General features: G+C 40.1%; 1 protein-coding gene across 2 annotated transcripts in view; it reads left to right on the top strand.

The window, feature by feature from the left end:
• Positions 1 to 393: 393 nt before the first annotated feature.
• KCNAB1 (potassium voltage-gated channel subfamily A regulatory beta subunit 1) overlaps positions 394 to 18506 on the top strand; it is a 361917-nt gene continuing 343804 nt past the window's right edge. Inside the window, exons 1-2 of one of the 2 annotated variants that reach the window (XM_033123839.1) lie at positions 394 to 512; positions 609 to 937. In XM_033123839.1, the coding sequence (XP_032979730.1) occupies positions 651 to 937 (287 nt within the window). In that variant the 5' untranslated portion in view covers positions 394 to 512; positions 609 to 650. Of the gene's footprint in view, positions 513 to 564; positions 938 to 18506 lie in introns of those variants that run through there. The other variant, XM_033123831.1, reaches the window with a different exon arrangement.

The raw sequence follows: 18506 nt of genomic DNA, 5'->3' as shown, positions 1-18506 counted from the left end.
AGGAAAGAATATTTGACATATTAATGTGGTTCACTGACATTCAAAAAGCCTCCCTCTCCCAAAGGATTATAAAATAAATTAAAAATATTATTTTAAGGCTTACACAAAATGAATAATCTTCCCTTTGCATCGATATAGTTAAACTTATTTGAGGAAATCCACATTAAAACTTTTTAAACTCCAAGGGAATCTAAATAAGAATGGCTAATGAGCCATTAGATGTCTTTTTTTTTAAATGACTCTAACACGATAATCAGATATAATTTATCAAACTCTAATGATCTAAGTTTCAGAGTTATCTTTGTGAAATGAAGCAGAGGTCCTTACTTTGCAGAAGAAACAGCACTGCAAAACTTTCGTATTACAAAGTGGTTGGGGGTTGTTTTTAAAATGTCCATGTTCCGACATATCACGGGGTGGTGGCCGCCTTAGCTCTACCTCAGGAAAGTTACAGATAGCCTTTCATCCCCAGCCACAGAGCCGGCTCAATTACAGCTTTATGGCAGGATAAGGTTAAGGGGATGGGGCGGGGTGGGGGTGGGTGGGAAGGACACGGCAGACGACGGAGGCAGAAGCGGAAAAATCAATTCAAATTACTTTCATTACAGTGAGTTAGAGTCTTCTCTGAAAGACAGACCGGAACCTCCAGGATGCTGTCAGTCCCATCCCGGCCAGTGGGGAATGAAGGCTCAGAAGGGAACACCCCCAAGTTAAAGAAACAATCTGGGCTCTCCGTAGGGAGCAAAGACAAATCTCCCAAGAAAGCCTCAGCAAATGCAGAAAATGGGAAAGACAGCAGCCTCAGCCCCTCCGGGCAAACCCAGCTCAGGGAGCGGCAACTGGCGCTGTTGCGTGAAGTGGAGATGAATTGGTACCTAAAACTCTGCAACCTGTCCAGCGAGCGCAGCACCGCCTGCACCACCGGCATGCCTCACAGGTAAGCCCCCTCCCGCTCTGCGGGCCTTAGGAAACACCATTTGAAAGTGCTCTCCACGGTAAATGCTTTGATTTATTTTCCCGTGCTGCTTGAGATCTTAAGGGCTCTAACTGCCTTACAGGTGAGTGACTCTTTAAAATGTGTGTTACCACAACAGGAACTTGTTGAAAATGGCAAATAATGCTCCCTGGATTGTTATGGATTGTTATTCAGGAAACACCCCATTGTAAGGAGGCCATAGACACTCAAGAGCTGACAGGAAGAAGGAGTATGGCATTAAGATTTGTGTTAAATCAGAGGAGTTCAAAGATTGCAGGAAAATGCCCCCTTCCGAACAACAACAAAAAGACTGCAATCTTTCTGCACTTCCTTTACCTTGAGAACTTGGGGATGAGGGAGGGAAATGTGTTTGCCTGTTTGAAAAATGAACGACTGGGTAGTGTGAACTTGTTGAATAACTTAGTTTGCAATGGGGGTGCAGAGTAGAGCACATTGACCACTAATAAGGTGGTCTGAGCCCCTTGACTAAGACACTTTCTTTTTTTTGAAGAGGTAATCTAACATAAATCTCTATAGATTGTCTCTCTCTCTCTCTCTCTCTCCATATCTCCCTCCCTCAGTCTTGGCTTCAAATAATGCAGAGGAGGAATAATTATTTCACAAATCTCAATGATATAAGGCAAAAATGTACTGAGTAAAAGTGTCGAGTCCTGAATTTAAAAATTCTTATTCCCATAATTGCTATAAAAATCTCTTAGGAATTAAAGATAATTTTGCAAAGAAAAGTCTTGTAAATATAAAGCCTAAAATAACTATGTTCATTAAATTGTAATAAAAATCCATTAGAAATGAAAAATGGTTCCAATGAAATGGCTGAAGTATGGAAAACTTCTGTAGAAATGTGTTAGCATAGAAATCCTGAAATGTATTCTATTTATCAAAGCATCCCAGTGACTCTGAGATGCCCCCCATTTTTTCTATTTCTAATCCCAAAAGGATACTATAGGAAAACTTATTTAGCAATTGAATTAACTGATGCCTATAGACTAAAAACTTGGACTACAAACTTCAAATGTCCCAAATTCCACTTTTCCCCCTGCAAGGCAGGAATAAAATAGATAGTTCCAAATCTAAGTCACTATTTAAAAATTAACATTTAAAAGATAGAATGAACTTAAGTTTCTGGAAATGTGTTGTGAAATACATTTACTATTTATGGGCAGAGTGATTTGTCTGAAGCTCTTGTAAGCTGTTAGGTCTACATTTAGTGTACGTGGAGGAAGGACCCAAGAATGGTATCAAAGGAAACTTGAATGAACTGTCAGTGTTGGGAATGTAGTTCATATCTGTATATCTTAAAGCTATCATTAAAGAGCTTCTGGAAAAACAGTTAAGTAGCAAAAGAAAGCCTTGATAATGGTTTCCTTCCATACACATTTTTTAACTTACTCTAGGCCAGAAACTTTCCTCGAAGGAGTCTAACACAGGACTATAAAATTCCTGCTCTATTATCTGACATTGGAATAACATTTATTAGGTCAGAGGGGTAATGTTAATTAAGGTAACCAGGTTTAGCCAGCAACTTTTGGGAAAAAAACAAACCACTACTCTTTTCTGCTTTACCCAAGCAATAACAACTTGTCCTGTAATCAGAATTAATGGTTTCCCTGGTAATCTTGAGATCATGTTATTAATCATTGCTTCGCAATAGCTTTGTGAATCCCTTATTTAATGAATGTGCTAAAGAACAGAGAAAGTCATGTCTTACATTATCAAAGATCCAAAATGTCTCCTTCCCCCTTATTTTTACAAGATGATTGTTTCCAGGAGACTAGTGTGTGCAGTTGGAACTTAGTCCATTAATAAATTAGATTTACTACAGAGCTCTATGTGTGCCTATCTCAGAAAAAGGCATTTTTTTTTCTCACTGCCAGCTCCTTTGTTTTTTACACCCCCAAAGATGGAACTACCTATGTCAGTTGAGTCCTTGAGGTTGCTCGGAACAGTGACAATGATGATTGGTACAGTCCCTTCCAATTATGAAGAAGGCAATAGAACATGCAATTCCCCAAGCCACCTGTTTTTCTTTCATTTATATATGTTGACTGTGAAGAAGTTACAGAAAGTTTTTCTGGACTTCCAGTTAGTTGTCCTTTCTTCTAACAGCATGGTCCAAGAGTGATGTCTCCGTTAGAGACCTGTATGTAGAAGATAAATATGACTAATGTAAAGTATGAACAAATATATCTATCTGTGAAACCTTAAATATAGGACAGAATATAAAATGGATTTGAAGAGTCCTTGAAGACCTTACACATTTGCTGTGGGCAAGAATTCTACGGGTTGTTGGTTAATGGCCCTCAACAGGGAATTGCTAGAGTTCTCTAAGTTCCAATTTCCTTTCTGAGAAAATGGAATGAAAATATTTTACAACAGGTTAATTCTAGTTCATGAGGGATTTGAGGATCGCCTTCGGCCCAGATTCAAGGATAACCTTTATTTGAAACAAAGGGTATTATTAACTGATTGAAAGGAAAGCATTAGAAATAGAGAGGGGTCCAACCATCCTGGAATATTTCACAAATAAACTTACAGGAAGCAGAGCAGAGATGCACACTGGTCTTGTGGTAAGTGATTCTGACCCCCTTTCTGGGGCTGTGTCTACATAGGACTATATATTAAACAATCTAATATAATTTGCTTCATACTGATTTATGGCCATTTTGCAGAGTTGTCTGATTATCCTGTGAGGCGGATATATTTTATATGCTGCTCATTCTTTTGCACAGTGAGGGAGGGTGGTGTAGGGGACAGAGTCCTGAAGTTGGAGGCAAAGGATTGGCTTTTAGTTCCTGTGTAACTGGATATGATTTTTTTTTTCTTGTTTCAATTGTCAGTTTATTGCAAGATGGTAAAATTAATTACAAATTTAAACCATAACTTGGTAGTCTTTAGTCAGGTACCAAATTTTATTAAGAGCAAACTGCTTATTCAAAAGTGATTATGGAACATCTCAAAATACAGAGCAAGAAGGACAAGAAACATCTCACTGGCCAATAGATTGTTTGTTTTAATTCTTTCACTATATGAAACTCAAGCATTTCATTTTTAAGAAGGGTAAAGTGTAACTTCAGCAGGCCGCAATACAGAAAAGACTTTGTCACATAGTTTCCATTTAGTCAGTCAACTGTTTCTAGCTGTCTCAATCGGCATAGCTGCGTTTACATAACTGGCTGTGCTTGGGCCTTCTTTGCAAGCAGCTTTAGATCTGCAATGCACTTGGCAATTGTCTCCTTTTCCTGCTGTGCCGAGATGCTCTGTACCACATGCTTCTCCACCCAGTTTATCATGTGCTCTTGTTCCTTTCGACGCATCATATTCTGCACAGCGATCTGATAGTCCAGGCGATTCTTTACCTCCCTGTATACTCTATGCAGCCGGTCCAGGTAAGTAACCTCCAACGCCATAGCAATGTTATTCCTCTGGACATCAAAAAGGTAATGGCGCTTTTGAACCAGTGCCTGCTGTGACTTCTCCAGATTAATTGCATCCTGGATGTATTTCATGGAAGCCTGCTTCGCCTCTTCTAGTTGGGCAATTTTTTGCTCATGAGTTTATCAGCAAATTCCCCAATAGAGGCACCATATTTTTTAACTACATAGACAAGCAACCCTATTGTTGATACGGCAGAGATGGTCTCTGGTGTAACCACATATATTTCTTTGGATAGAAAATATAAGATAAGCCCAGTTCCGAGCACATCGGGTCCTGTTACACCGGTTTTAGGATAAAGGAACTGAAAGAATTCCTCAGGGATCAGCCCCATGACGAACTTTCCCCCCATATTCAGGAAGCGGGTGGTACAGGGGCCTGACTTGGCTGCCCAGTGTGAAAGATCCTTGTTGCCTGCAATACCCCTGGACGAGGGAGGGCCTGCGTTCTTCACACAGGGGGCCGCTGTGGCGACGGTAGAAAGTACCGCCGGGACAACATGGTCAGCGAGGGCCCGCTCGGCTGTCTCTGTGTCCGGGTGACCTGGACAGGGAGTCTTTCAGGGGCAGGCTGGATATGATTTTTTAACATGTATTTGTTGTTTTAAACAACTATTTTTAAGATTACAAAAGTAACATCTGAACTTGGTAAAAAAAACTTTAAAACAAGCATATTAAAAAAAACCACTGCTAATATTTTGCTGTGCTCTTCCCCAGCCTTTTGAATTGGAGTCATATATATATTGTTTCAACTTTTTTTCACTAAATATTATCCAGTCTAGTTTATTATTTCTTTATAAGGACTATATCTTATGACCTATTATTGCTTAGCTTTTCTTATTTTGTTTACTATTTACATTATTATAAATAATGTTATAATAAACAGCTTATACAGATTTTAAAAAACATATCTTGTCTATTTTCTTAGGCTCTATTTCTGGAAGTGGAATATTAAAGGGTGAATATCATACGTATAATATTACATGTACATATATGCCTACATAAATATTTTATCCTTTTTAAAATATAGCTAACATACAATATTATATAAGTTTCAGGTGTACATTATAGTTATTCAACATTTATATACCTAAAGAACTGATCACCATGATAAGTCCAGCAACCATCTGACACTGTACAATGCTATCACAGTATTATTGACTATTTTTCCTAAGCTGCACATTACATCCCCATGATTTATTGTTTTATACCTGGAAATATGAACTTCTTGTTCCCCTTCACCTTTTCCTTCCCCACTTTTAAAAATTTTCAATTACAGTTGACATTCATATTATTTTATATTAATTTCAGCATAGTGGTTACATATTTATGTAATTTATGAAGTGATCCCCTTGACTAGTCTACTACCCACCTGGCACTATACCGTATTATTGACTATATTCCCTTATATGCTTTACTTTTACATCCCCATGACTGTTTTGTAAGTATCAATTTGTACTCTTAATCTCTTCGCCTTTTTCACCCTGCCCCCTAACCCCCCACCCATCTGGCAACATCAAAATGTCTCTGTATCTATGAGTTGGTTTCTGCTTTTTTTGTTTTTTTTTTTTTGTTTTCTGTTGTTGTTCTTGGATTCCACATATAAGTAAAATCACATTGCATCTGTCTTTCTCTGTCTGATATACTCCACTTAGCCCAGTATCCTCTAGGTGCATCCATGCCGCCACAGATGACATGAACCCATTCCCTTCCATGGCCAAGCAATATTCCATGTATATATGTGCCACCTCTCTTTACCCACTTATCCATTGATGGACACCCAGGCTGCCTCCACTTGGCCATTGTAAACAATGCTACAGCGAACATATGGATGCACACATCCCCTTGAAGTAGCGTTTTGGGTTTCTTCAAATTAATACCAGCAGTGGGATTACTGGGTCTTTATTTGTCTTTTATTACAACCTTTGTTTAAAAGTTCTTTGTCTGGTATAAGTATTGCTATCCCAGATTTTTTCTCTTCACTTCCATTTTCATGAAATATCTTTTCCATCCCTTTACTTTCCATCTATGTGTTGTCTTTCCATCTGAAATGAGTTCTCTTATAGGCAGCATATGTAAGGGCCTTTTTAAAATCCGTTCAGCCACTCTATCTTTTGATTGGAGCATTTAATCCATTTACATTAAAAGTAATTGTTGATAGATATGTAGATATTGACATTTGTGTTACTCATATATATATATTTTTCATCTAAAGAATTCCCTCTAAGATTCCCTGTTAATGCAAGTTTGATGGTGATTAATCTTTAACCTTTCATGGAAGCTCTTTATCTGTCCTTTAATCAAATGATAGCTTTGTTGGATAGAGTAATCTTGGTTGTAGGTTCTTGCTTTTCATCACTACAAATGGTTTTGTGCCAGTCCCTTTTGATCTGTAAATTTTCTGTTGAAAATCACCTGATGATCTTATGGGAGCTCCCTTGTAGGTAACTACTGCTTTTCTCTTGCTGCTTTTAAGATTCTTTCTTTGTCTTTAACTTTGGCATATAATTATGGTGAGTCTTGGTGTGAGCCTCTTTGGGTTCTTCTGTTTGGGACTCTCTGCACTTGTATGTTATTTCCTTCTCCAGGTTAGGGAAGTTTTCTGTCATTAATTTCTTCAAATATGTTTTCAATTCCTTGCTCTCTCTCTTGTCTTTCTTGGTATCCCTATGATGTGAACATTGGTATGCTTGATGTTGTCCCAGAGGCCCCTTCAACTATCCTCATTTTTTTGGATTCTTTTTTTTTTTTTTTTGCTGTTCTGATTGGGTGTTTTCTGCTACCTTATCTTCTAAATTGTGGATTCAGTTTTCTGCTTCATCTAATCTATTGTTGATTTCCTCTAATGTATTCTTCATTTCAATTATTGTATTCTTTATTTCTGACTGGTTCTTTTTTATATTTTCTATCTCTACTTTTAGGTTTCCTATCATTTTGTTGAAGTTATCTCTGAAATCACTGAGCATCCTTATAACCAGTGTTTTGAACTCTGCTTGTCTCCAGTTTGTTTAGTTTTTTTTTCTGGGGCTTTGTTCTGTTCTTTCATTTGGGACATGTTTCTTTGTCTCCCCATTTGGCTACCTCTCTGGGTTTGTTTCTATGTATCAGTAGAGCTACTATGTCTCCTGGTCTTAGTAGAGTGGCCTTATGTAGTAGGTGTCCTAAGGGCCTCAGTGGCACGATCTCCCTGGTCACCTGAGCTGGGTGCTCCAGGAGTGTCCTTTGTGTGGGTTGTATATGCCCTTCTGTTGTAGTTGAGCCTTGGTTGCTGTTTGCACATCAGTGAGACGGATCGACCTTTGGGCTTATTGGTTGTGAGGACTGGCTGTGACTATAGTGGAGGAGCTGTCCCTACAGAGAAGGGTTCACTTTAACAGATTTTTGGTATCTGCCCAGTCTGCTTTTTTGGGTGTGTTGTTCTTGGAGGTGGCCAAGTGATGCTCTGGCTTGGTCTGAAGCTGATCACTGGGAGTACCAATTCCAGAAACTCCTGGGAGGGGCCCTGCCATAGGCCAGTTCAGCTGTATCCTGTGCCCCTCCCAAGATGAGCCACAAACCCATCCACAGATGGCTGTCAACCGCACAGGGCTTGAAGGTGCCTTGAGAGACCAAACTGCAAACCAAGACCAGCTACCACTAGTGCCAGACTTGGGGCTGCTGAGCCACAGGTATGATATACTCCAAAGCCAGACGCTGCTTGTTTGGGTTTTGTGAACTTTGAGAAGTTTTAGAAAAGTCTACAGCATGAGCCAAGACAGGCTGTTTGGATGGAAAGGCCACTGGAAGTGGCTTGGGTGTGCCTGAAAGTTGGGTGAGGCTGGGTCTCAGGACAAATGAATGGTGTTAGCCACATTGATGGAGATTCAGATATGGTGGTGCCCGTGCCTGCACACTGGTAGCAGGGAGGACTCGACAGAAAAACAATGGATTCTGCCAACACTTTTGTCTGGGAGAAAGCTGCCCCTCTAGCCCTTGCTTTGAAGCCAGACAACTCAGTTCCTCCCTTTATGTCCCTGGAGCCTTTTGAGTTGCTGCCATAACACTGAAGCTAAGAGCGAGTGAATCCATCAGTGAAAAAGTCTATGCGTGGGCCCTTTAAGAGGAGCACCTGGGAGTGCAGCCACCCTCTGTCTCACTCAGCCACAATCTCCTCTGGTTTTAACAGCCAGAAGTTGTGGGGACTTCCCTCCCAGGCACTGGTACCCTGGGCTGGGGAGCTTGGTGTGGGGGTGGGACCCTTCACTCCTCTTGGGGGACCTCTGCAGCTGAGATATCCCGCCAGGTTTTTAATGGTCAAACATGGGTGTGGGACCAGCCCATTCCACATCTCCTTCCCTCCTAGTCTTGAGGTGGTTTCTTCTGTATGTCCTTAGTTGTAGGGCTTTGGTTCAGCTGGACTTCAGTTTATTCTCAATGATGGTTGTTCTGTGGTTTAGTTGTAATTTTGATGTGGTCATGAGAGGAGGCAAGCACAGTGTTTACCTACTCCACCATCTTGACAAGAAACCCACATTTATTCTTAATGTAATTGTTTTCTGGAAATAGTTTCTCAGTGTACCTTCCCACTGGCAAAATTTGAGAATGCCTGTCTCATTGCTTTTTCTACACTACATAGTATTTATGTGGAATCTATAACATTGAGTTTATTGTTAAATTATTGGGTAAGTTAATTAACTTTTCTGAAGTTAATTTCTGAATCTCAATTTCTTTTATTGCAAAAGAGAACTAAAAGCACCATAAAGGACTGTTCCAAAAATTAAATGAAATAATGTACAAGTGTTTGAAAAGAGTAGTGTACTTGCTTTCAAACTGAAATACGTGTTGAGATGAGATCCCACATTGTACATATTGTATTTAAGGCTTATGAACATAATTAAGGATGAGGTGACTCTTAACTTATCTGGCAAAAATGTGCACTTCACCTAGCACACAACAGCTTAGGGTACTGCTATGCTCAATTAATATTTATGAGAGATCATTCTGTGTTCTTACAGAGGCTTTTTAGAGATTCATACCATCACCATCCTCCTGGGGAAAGGTGACTTGGGGATAGAATACAAAGAATTTTTAAACACTATCAGTGTTAACATTCCAAACCACAGCTGACTGAACATATTAGATTGAAATGACTGGGTACATTTAGTAGGACAAATCCACACATGAATGAACCGTTAGCTATAGTATTTCAATAGTGATTTCTACCATCTTAAAAAATGTTTCTTTTTTAACTAGAGAGTAGTTACACTGAGCCTCATTTCTACTATTTCCTCTTTGCTATGAAAACTCCCTGGCTTCCTAGAAACCATGTACTTCTACTTGCTGCCAGAAGATCAGATGTGGTTCTATGTGAGGACAGGAAGTTCTCCAAGGTGAATTTTCGTGCATTCAGTTCCTGTCAGCAGGGAAAGAGGTGATCCAGGAGCTTAGCAACGTGGCTTGCGATGCAGAGAGAGCTGATGTTGAGAATCAAGCCTAAGGTCTGTGCATGAACATCCAATAAGTGTTGTGTGAGCAGCCTCTTTCTACAGCCCTGTAGCTGACACAAGATGGATACAGCCTAGGGGAGATGAGACACATGCATAAATAAGAGATGCTATTCAAAAGGTCATAACAAAGAAAGGAGTGAGTGCTCCCAGCTGGAATGATTGGACTTGGAACAAGTGCAGGAAGGACTTGATCAGGAGATGGAGGCTGGGGAAGGCAATCCATGTGGAGGGAAGAATGTGAGCAAAGGCACAGATGTGTGAAAGTATGAAATGGAAATGGAGAGCTGCTTCCATTCACGAGGCTCCTGTTAGTATCCTGGCAGAGGTTCTTTCAGGCTGGAGCTGGAGAATGGGAGGAGAGAAGACCATTTTAGAGACGTGAAAAGTCAGGCAGAGACGAGGCGTGGAGGAGAGGCAGAGCGTGTGGGCTGCTCTCAAGAAGAGGCAATGGAGGTGAGAAGAGAGGATAATAGTTGAAGTCTGAAGCAAGATTAGTGGAGAATTTTGTAGGCGAAAACTGATATGTAGATTTTGGGGGGTGGAGGGGAGGAGTCCGGTCAAGAGAGAAAGTGTGTAACACAAATAGCAAGGCAAAATTGCAAAAAAGGAAGAAGACAGAGTCAAGAGCACTGAACGCAAGTGTCAGCTTGGAAAGAGATGTGTTGATGGAGACTGGTGATAAAGAACACATCTCTGGAGTCCTGTGGTCTGCAAGCTACATGCCAGCAGCACCACCTACCAGCTGGGCGGGCCCCTTGCCTGACAGAGGCAGTTGGCTTGGGGGTTAGGGCCACAGATCCTGGAGCCAGGCTGCTGGGTTCAAGCCTTGGTTCTGCCACTAACCAGTGTGTGACTGAGTTTCTTCTGCTATTAAAGGTGGGTAATGAGAGTACCAGTGCTGTAGAGTTATTATGAGAATTAAATGACTGAAATAAGTAAAGCACCTGGACTAGGGCCTGGCACATGGTGTATTATTATATAAAAGCCCTAAGCATAGTTCTGACACATGGTCCATGCCCTTGTTATTGTCAGGAGACTGTTATTTGATCTACCAAAATTAGGGATGCCTCCCTTTTCTGGAATGGATTGACTCTGGTCTGATTCCGTCAATGGGGGTAAGAATAGCTCAGAAGACTGCTGTGAGGATTCCACGAAGTGATGTAAAACGTTTGGTGTAGGTTGGACACTCAACCAGTCTGGGTCCTCATCTCTTCTCTCCTCCTCTACTGATCTAGAACATAGGGGATGGCATCAGTAAAATGGTATCGGAAACAGCATAGAGTGATGGAAATGAGGTGTAATGGAATAACTGCATTTTTAAGCCAATCTTTTTTTTAAGAAAATACTGTTGATTACATTATTTTCTTACTAAAGAGAAAGCTCTTCCTTTTCTAAACGATGATACAATTATGTTTGATTTTTTAAAAAAAGTTTTCCTTAATAGAAGGAAACACTTATGCAAACACCTTCGATGTGGAATGTGCCTGTTTATGAAATGTTTTCACCTTCATTACTTCAGGTGCCTTCACACAACAGAAAGCACATGCTCTTATCTCCTGCTTTCCTATGGGAGAACAGTCTAATGAAGGTGGCCTACCCGATCAGCGAGGCCTGGACCTCAGGTCTCCTGGCCCCTCATCCGGGGCTCTTTACATGTTTTCAGTGTTTCCCAAATTATGGCACACTGGTTGCTCCTGAGATGATATTGGGATATAGGGGGCATGTAGACATTAAATCTCTCGATGGTCTCATGCTTATTTTCATGAGTATTAGGAAGAAATATATAACTTATACATTACACCTATGAATTCATAGCTATAATGGCAGAGGACAAGGCTAAGTTTTAAAATCAGTGAGTCAGTTTAAAGGAAAATATTCACTAGTAGATGTGGAACTCAGATCTGACAAAAATCCTGAAGGAGGTACACAAAGCACTATTTATTTCATCTCCTTTACATGTATCAAGTACCTATAAAGCCTCGTGCTATCTGCCCAGGACTTTTGATGTTCATTCCGTTTAATTCATACAATATTGCCATGGACTTGTTACATTCCACATCCTTTAGTGATCAAGAGGGTGGCTCTGCTTATTCACTTTCTGTGTAGGGCTGATTATTTTTTTCTTATTTACCCATTAAGAGGATAAAATATTCCCTGGGCTGCCTCTCTGTGAATAGGCTCAAGTATCTCCCAGGTTGCCATTTTGAACCTTGGCTTTCTACCCCGTGTCCAAGGTCAGCCTTTCTAGTTTTGTCCCTAAAAATTGAATATTGTGCTTCTCCAGGAGTCTGGTAACATCATGCTGTGACTTTAAAATTTAGCTTTAGTTATAGAGCTTAGTTTCATTTTGTACAACTGAGATGTATTTAAGACATTTTAGTTTATTAAATTTTTACATTTGCCCTTCAGCTTTTTGTGTACTTCTGGTGTTCGCCAATAAGAGACAGTGTATGTCTTGCCTCTGGGACTTCATAGACTGGGGCAGATTAAATAAGCTCTGAGGTCAGGACACCTACATCTGCATCCTCCCACCATGGACTATCCACTGGTCACTATCTATGTGACCTTGGACTTCAGTCTCCTTACTTGTGAAACGGGAATAGCAGTATCACACATTCATGAGTTGGGAGAGTTAAATGACATATGGATAGAAGTTGTTAGCACAGTGCTGAGAGCATAGACAGGCCCTTTCAGCAAATACTATTATTACCATTCCCCTTTAGAGTGCCATCAGCCTTCATCTATTGTTTTACCTCCACACTCTTTCTGTCACTGGATTCCTTCCATGAGCACTCTAAGACTGGGAAAATTCTCCAACCCTACGAGAATGGTCTTGGCATGCTGATGCCCTCCTTGCTTCACTTAGAACCCCTTTCTTCTAAGATGTTGATTTATGTCCTCATTTAAAATTCTTTCTGATTAACAAGGATCAAATGTGTGTCTGACATGTCCTCTCTCCATGTGGAGAGGATACATCCATTGTCTCTAGAACAGAGAGGCCTGGGTTTAAAATCTGGCCCGGTTGCTGGCTACCGTGTGGATTTCAGCAAATCATGTCCCATCTGTGATCCTCAATTTCTTCATCTATGTGGTGGAAAATCAAGCATCTGCAGTCTCTATCATCTAGGATTTTAAAGATTAGATCCAATAGTATATATGAAAATCCTCAGTATGCTACAAGTGCTATGTATATGTTTGCTATTATATTATTTTTATCACCTTCTCTCCGGAGATATTGGCTCAAATTTAGTCTACAGCATGGTTACCACTAATCTGGTTTTCTAGTGAACACGGGAGTAGATACAGCCACACTTCTTTCCCAGACCCTGGACATGTTTTCTTGGGTGTGTTGCAAAGACTATGACATCTGCCTTTTTTTCCCTAATGTCAGCAACTGTGTATTGAAAATATTATGTTATAGATACCTGGCACTCTCTTTAGATTTTTCATTTTAATCTTTTGCAACCATCCATGGGGTAGTTATTTTTATAATTTCCACTTCATGGGAGGAAACGGAACCTTAGAAAAGATCCTTCCCAAGGTCATACTCAAGTAAGTGATAGAAACAGTACATGAACCTGGATAGTTGGGCGCAGATGTCACCTGTTAGCCCCACAGAATACTTCCTCCCTTAGCTTGGGTTGATTGTAGATTCTAATGAGATGTCACTTCAGTAATTTCACCTTTCACTTTCCATCACAGTTTAAGTGGCCTGTGGGAGTCATTTCTTTCCCCATTTTAGATCCTTGCATTTTGCCCTGCTGGTATCTAGCAAAGGTCCAAGGAATGCTGGGGAGCAGTCAGACCTGGGGGGTGGGGGTGGTGGAAGTCACTTTGATGGAGAGCAAAGGGCTGTGTGATACAGTGGACTGTGAATTTCAATATTTCTTTAGGCTTCTCTCCCATGGAAGTTGTTTCCATCAAGAGAGTTATGTAAGAACAGAGGCCCTGGAGACCCCAAGAAGCATCCTCTATTAGATGAATTTAACGCAATTTCAGATCTTAGGTGTTAAGAGTCTTTGGCCCTCTCTCTCTCAGATGAGCTCTGAGAGGATGGATGCAAAGATCCCACAGCAAAAGCTGTCCCAGCTTTTCTGACTTTAGCTTGTGGTCACTAAGTGGCATGTGCTAATGTCCTGCCAGAGGTTTTCACGGTTGTATTATGTGCTTTTGCTCTGTGGGAGGGGAAACAGCATAGTTCTGAGGAGCACTTGCTCACATTTCTCTGGAGATGATAGTTGAGACAATACTTCCTTTTCCCAACAGCCTCCCTAGCTTTGTGAAATGTCACAGGTGTCAGTCTTCCAGTTTTGGAGAAAAATCTCCTTTCCAAGGCAAGAGAAATTGGGGGTTTTATGTGCATTGGTACACACATTGCCACCTAATTGCAAAAATAAACTTGCTAAATCTTTCTTCAGTCATCAGGAAATTAAACTGCACTCCAGATAAGATATCTAGTTCTGGTTCCCAAACCAGGGAGGGCTCCCGAATGCTTATTATTATGGTTAGGCTGTAAGTAAATGTCCTTTACAAAATAAATTCCATTGACTTTATTAAAGGTAACCCTAGGTTGCCTAAATCCTGAAACCTCAGTGACTTGACACAAGACTGTTTATTTTCTGCTCATTTAAGTCCAATCAAAGGTAGGAAGTTCTAGTCAGGTGGGATCCAGACTGATGAAAGTTTTGTCATCTTCAGCTTTTGTTTTCTGAGGTGGACAGCAGATGAATATTGACATAGTCCAGCAGACAGGAGAAGAGACTGTGGAGGATCACGTGGAGGGTGCTTTATAGGCCAGGCCTGTAAGTGGCACCTGTGGGCAGTAGTGATAGTGGCTGGAATTCAGTCACATGACCATGCAACTGCTAGAGAGACTGGGAATTGTAGTCCAAATTCGTGCCTAGGAAGAGAGAAAAATAGGCCTGTGAACAGCTGACCAGTCTGTGCTGCAGAGCTGTGGTCCGAACAGAGTAAAGAAGTGCTGAGGTAGAGTCTGGCTGTTTTCTGTAACAGAGAGAGGCCAAGGCACTCCTTTACCTTTAATGTTATTCTCTTTCAAAGCCTGACCCACTCATCTGGCCTTAGCCACATGGTGGGTCAATATCTTTTGGATTCTCAGCTTGGAACTCACTTTACTGTTTTCCTGAGAAGGCTGATGGCCCATCAGAAACCTGCAGATAGTGATCTGAAGTTAGCTTGGCAGGGACTTGGAATACAGCCTTGCCAATGTCAATCCATGGGTGCTCAGCTCTTGTTTTGAACCTCTCAGAGTTTTTTTTTTGTTTTGTTTTTAATTGCCCGAAGAATCACTTAGGTATGGCTGAGCTGGGAGCCTCCCTGCAGCTCATGTTTTATTCCGCCTCCATTTGGTTGTGAGATGGAGTTGCTGTAGGGCCCCAGGTCATCCTTCCCCATGGAAACAGCCACCGGCTCTGGCATCACAGACACAGGCTGACAGACAGCTCATGAGGCAGGATCAGGCACATGGACTCAAAGGCCGGACAGTGCTTGTTGAGAGCCAGGAGAGCTCACTAATTCAGTGTTATTTCAGAACTGGCCAGGCGTGCGTTTTTAAGAGGAGCTTCTTAAAATGACAGTATGCTCATTCAAACAATGCCATCATTACACAGGTGTCTCTGTGATTCACCTACAGGATTCTTGAACACAGAGAAGGCAGTCACTGTGTTCCCAGCGGTGGATACAGCATAGTTTTGAATGTAATAGTGTGAAATAAAACTGTGTATCATTAACTATGTTCTGGCTACTCCTTCTCTGGCTCATTATCCTGACACAAGACATATGCACATTTTTTTGTGTGAAATGGTGAGGAATTGGAGGAAAAATTGGTTAACAAAATATGGGTTTGTATTCAAGAGACCTTTTTATTACAATATCTCCCATTTGAAATACTTCACTTTAAAAAATTAAAGCCCAAAGTGCATTTGATAGCTTAATCTTTGTATTTAATTTGATTACAGCAGTGAACATTTAGTAGGAAACAAGCTGTCCCAAAGGACTGTTGAATTATTTAATTACCCTCGAGACTAAGGAGGTGAGAGTATGCATAAACAGTTTCACAAGTAGCATGCATTAGGAAGATCACTTCCTTCTGTCCAAGCTTAGTAATTTGAATGACGTGACTACCCAAACACCAGTTGCTTGTTGAACAAAATATTAAATGCTTAAATCTGTTTACAGTATTTTAGGTTCCAGATGGCCATTTATCCAAAATAAGAGGCCAAGAAGTATTACGTTTAAATGTTTTTAAAGTATTTTCAGTTAAATGAATTTCCAATAAAGTCAATATTCAGAATTCAAGGACACTTTTTTGTTATCATATATGTAATATTGAAAGACTTTCTGACTCAAACTGGAAAATTTAACATAAATTCATTCAAGAAGTTTAATCATCTATTATGTTTTAGTTCTGGAGATGTTGGAATATATAAGACAGATTTTGCCGTGAATAATCTTGAAGTTTTTTCAGGGAAGACAAGACTATGATGGTTTTATTGGTGTAATATTAGAAATATGAATGAAGTGCTATGCAAATAGAGATAAAGGAGGAATTAGTTCTGCCAGGACCAGGGGCGACAAGGAAGAGAAGTGTCAGGAAAAAATACACAGAGAATGCACTGTTTGAACTGGAGTTTTACAAGGATGTGTAGAAGTTTGTGAGACTGTGAACCAGCACGGAGGCAGGTTGGAGAGGGACAAGGGAAGAAATGTGTTGTCTGTAGTTCAAGATCAAAGTTGACATTTTCTTAGGCTACAGTCAGCTAAACCACCAAGCTCCTAGTAATGGGAAAATAGTTGGTGACATGGGCAAGATAATATTTCTAAATGCAGAAAATATTCACAATTAGGCCTTGTTCATCTGACATTATTAGAGATTGAAAACTCTCACTCAAGCAATTTTTCCCCCTGAAACTTTCTAATTTAAGTGTCAAGGTTTTATGTTAACTTTTTAAACTTGAAGAAACAACTTGATAACTCTAGTGTATCTTACTAAATGTCAACTCTTGTGCTATGTTAAAGTGTCCTTGGGGACTATTAAGACATATAGAACTATTCACCTTGGAATTTAGAGGTCTTGTTTTGCAATTTTATTTTTAAAGTTTGGCTTCTGTATTTTTCCCCCTTCATTACTCTTTCTGTGTCCTCACCTTGCTGTAAATTTTCCTTGCTGCTGTCAGTAGGCCTGCCTCTAATAGTCCGTTTCATCTAGGTTGCTGTCTTGACTCTGCTGAAGAACGGGAAACAAGAAAATCCGCCTTGCTTGAATTATGAGTAAATGGTTTATGAATTGAGGTACTCTCCCTGGAAGTTTGAAACATGGGCCTTGTGGTATCTTATTTGTGCATTTGTTTATCCTTGGTTGTGTTCCATCAAGCAAGCCTGCTAAAAAGGTGACCTCTAAAAAAATTCCGTTATTACTTTATTTGAACTAACATTTGAATCTGTTTGGGAAAATGCCAAATGCTGAAATTGCTTCAAGTTGAAGTTTATCTTGGAATAATCTTTAGAGATGTTAGAAAAGCAAACCATGTAGAACACAATTTCTCAAAATGTTGATGGGACACTTGTACTCTAGATTTTATAATCTTCCCAGCTGAAAAGAATATTCTATCACAAAGTAAGCAAAATGATTTTGTCTTCCCCGGCAGAAATACTTTCTCAATAATATTGTCTTGGAATTTTAGTCAGTGAGTAAACATTTACAATTAGTATACATTTAAAAATATTATATATTTCAAGTGGAAGTGTGGTATATTTGGGGATTTAAAATACACAAACTGACTTTAGCTTATATAACTATGAAAAGGTGACATTGTTTTCCCCATTTTTTTCTGAGGAAGAAACTGAAAACTCAGAGTACTCATATCACCCAGTAGTATATTGTTAGGCAAGGATTCAAACCCCTGTCTGTCTAACCTCTAAGCCCCCACTCCTGAAAGTTTGTACTTTATTCCGGTTTTTACAGTAACTGACTCTTAATGTTGCCAATTTACCTAGATGTTTTCTTCCTTATTTGTAAAACAAGAGAATTAAGTAACTGATTTCTAAGATTTGTTACATCTCTAGTTAGAATTCTAGATTTTTTAGATTAATCGTAAATATCTAGAAAATGATGAAGTAGATTGCTTCAGATGGAAAGATCCCAACAAGACCTCAGCAGTACATTCATCACAAAACTGAAACTATACATTTTTAGGCCTTGCTGTTGTAGCTGAGACTTACTTTACCTGATGCCACTCTGCGTCCCAGCCTCCCAGCCTTGTCTCTGACAAGTTCCAGTCCCCAGAAGAATAACGTGGCAGAAGTGGGTGAGACCCGTGCAGAGCACGTGGAGCAGTGACTGTGGATGTGTGGGGTTCTTTGCAACTTTCAAATCTGCTTTCTGAGTAGATGCTTAAGGAGTGATGGAGGGATTTCTTGCCACATAATGAACAAATCAACTTTATCCAAATAATCCTTCACTTCTCTTTAGAAAGGAGAACGTTGTATTTAAAGCCATCCCATCCATTTTGCAGACATGCAACCTATAGCATTGAAGCCGCCTGAAAATTGTTGCTTGCTAAATCTGTCAAG

The sequence above is a fragment of the Rhinolophus ferrumequinum genome, chromosome 2, assembly GCF_004115265.2.
Source record: "Rhinolophus ferrumequinum isolate MPI-CBG mRhiFer1 chromosome 2, mRhiFer1_v1.p, whole genome shotgun sequence".
Classification (NCBI taxonomy): Eukaryota; Metazoa; Chordata; class Mammalia; order Chiroptera; family Rhinolophidae; genus Rhinolophus; species Rhinolophus ferrumequinum.
This window is presented reverse-complemented; position numbering and strand designations above follow the sequence as displayed.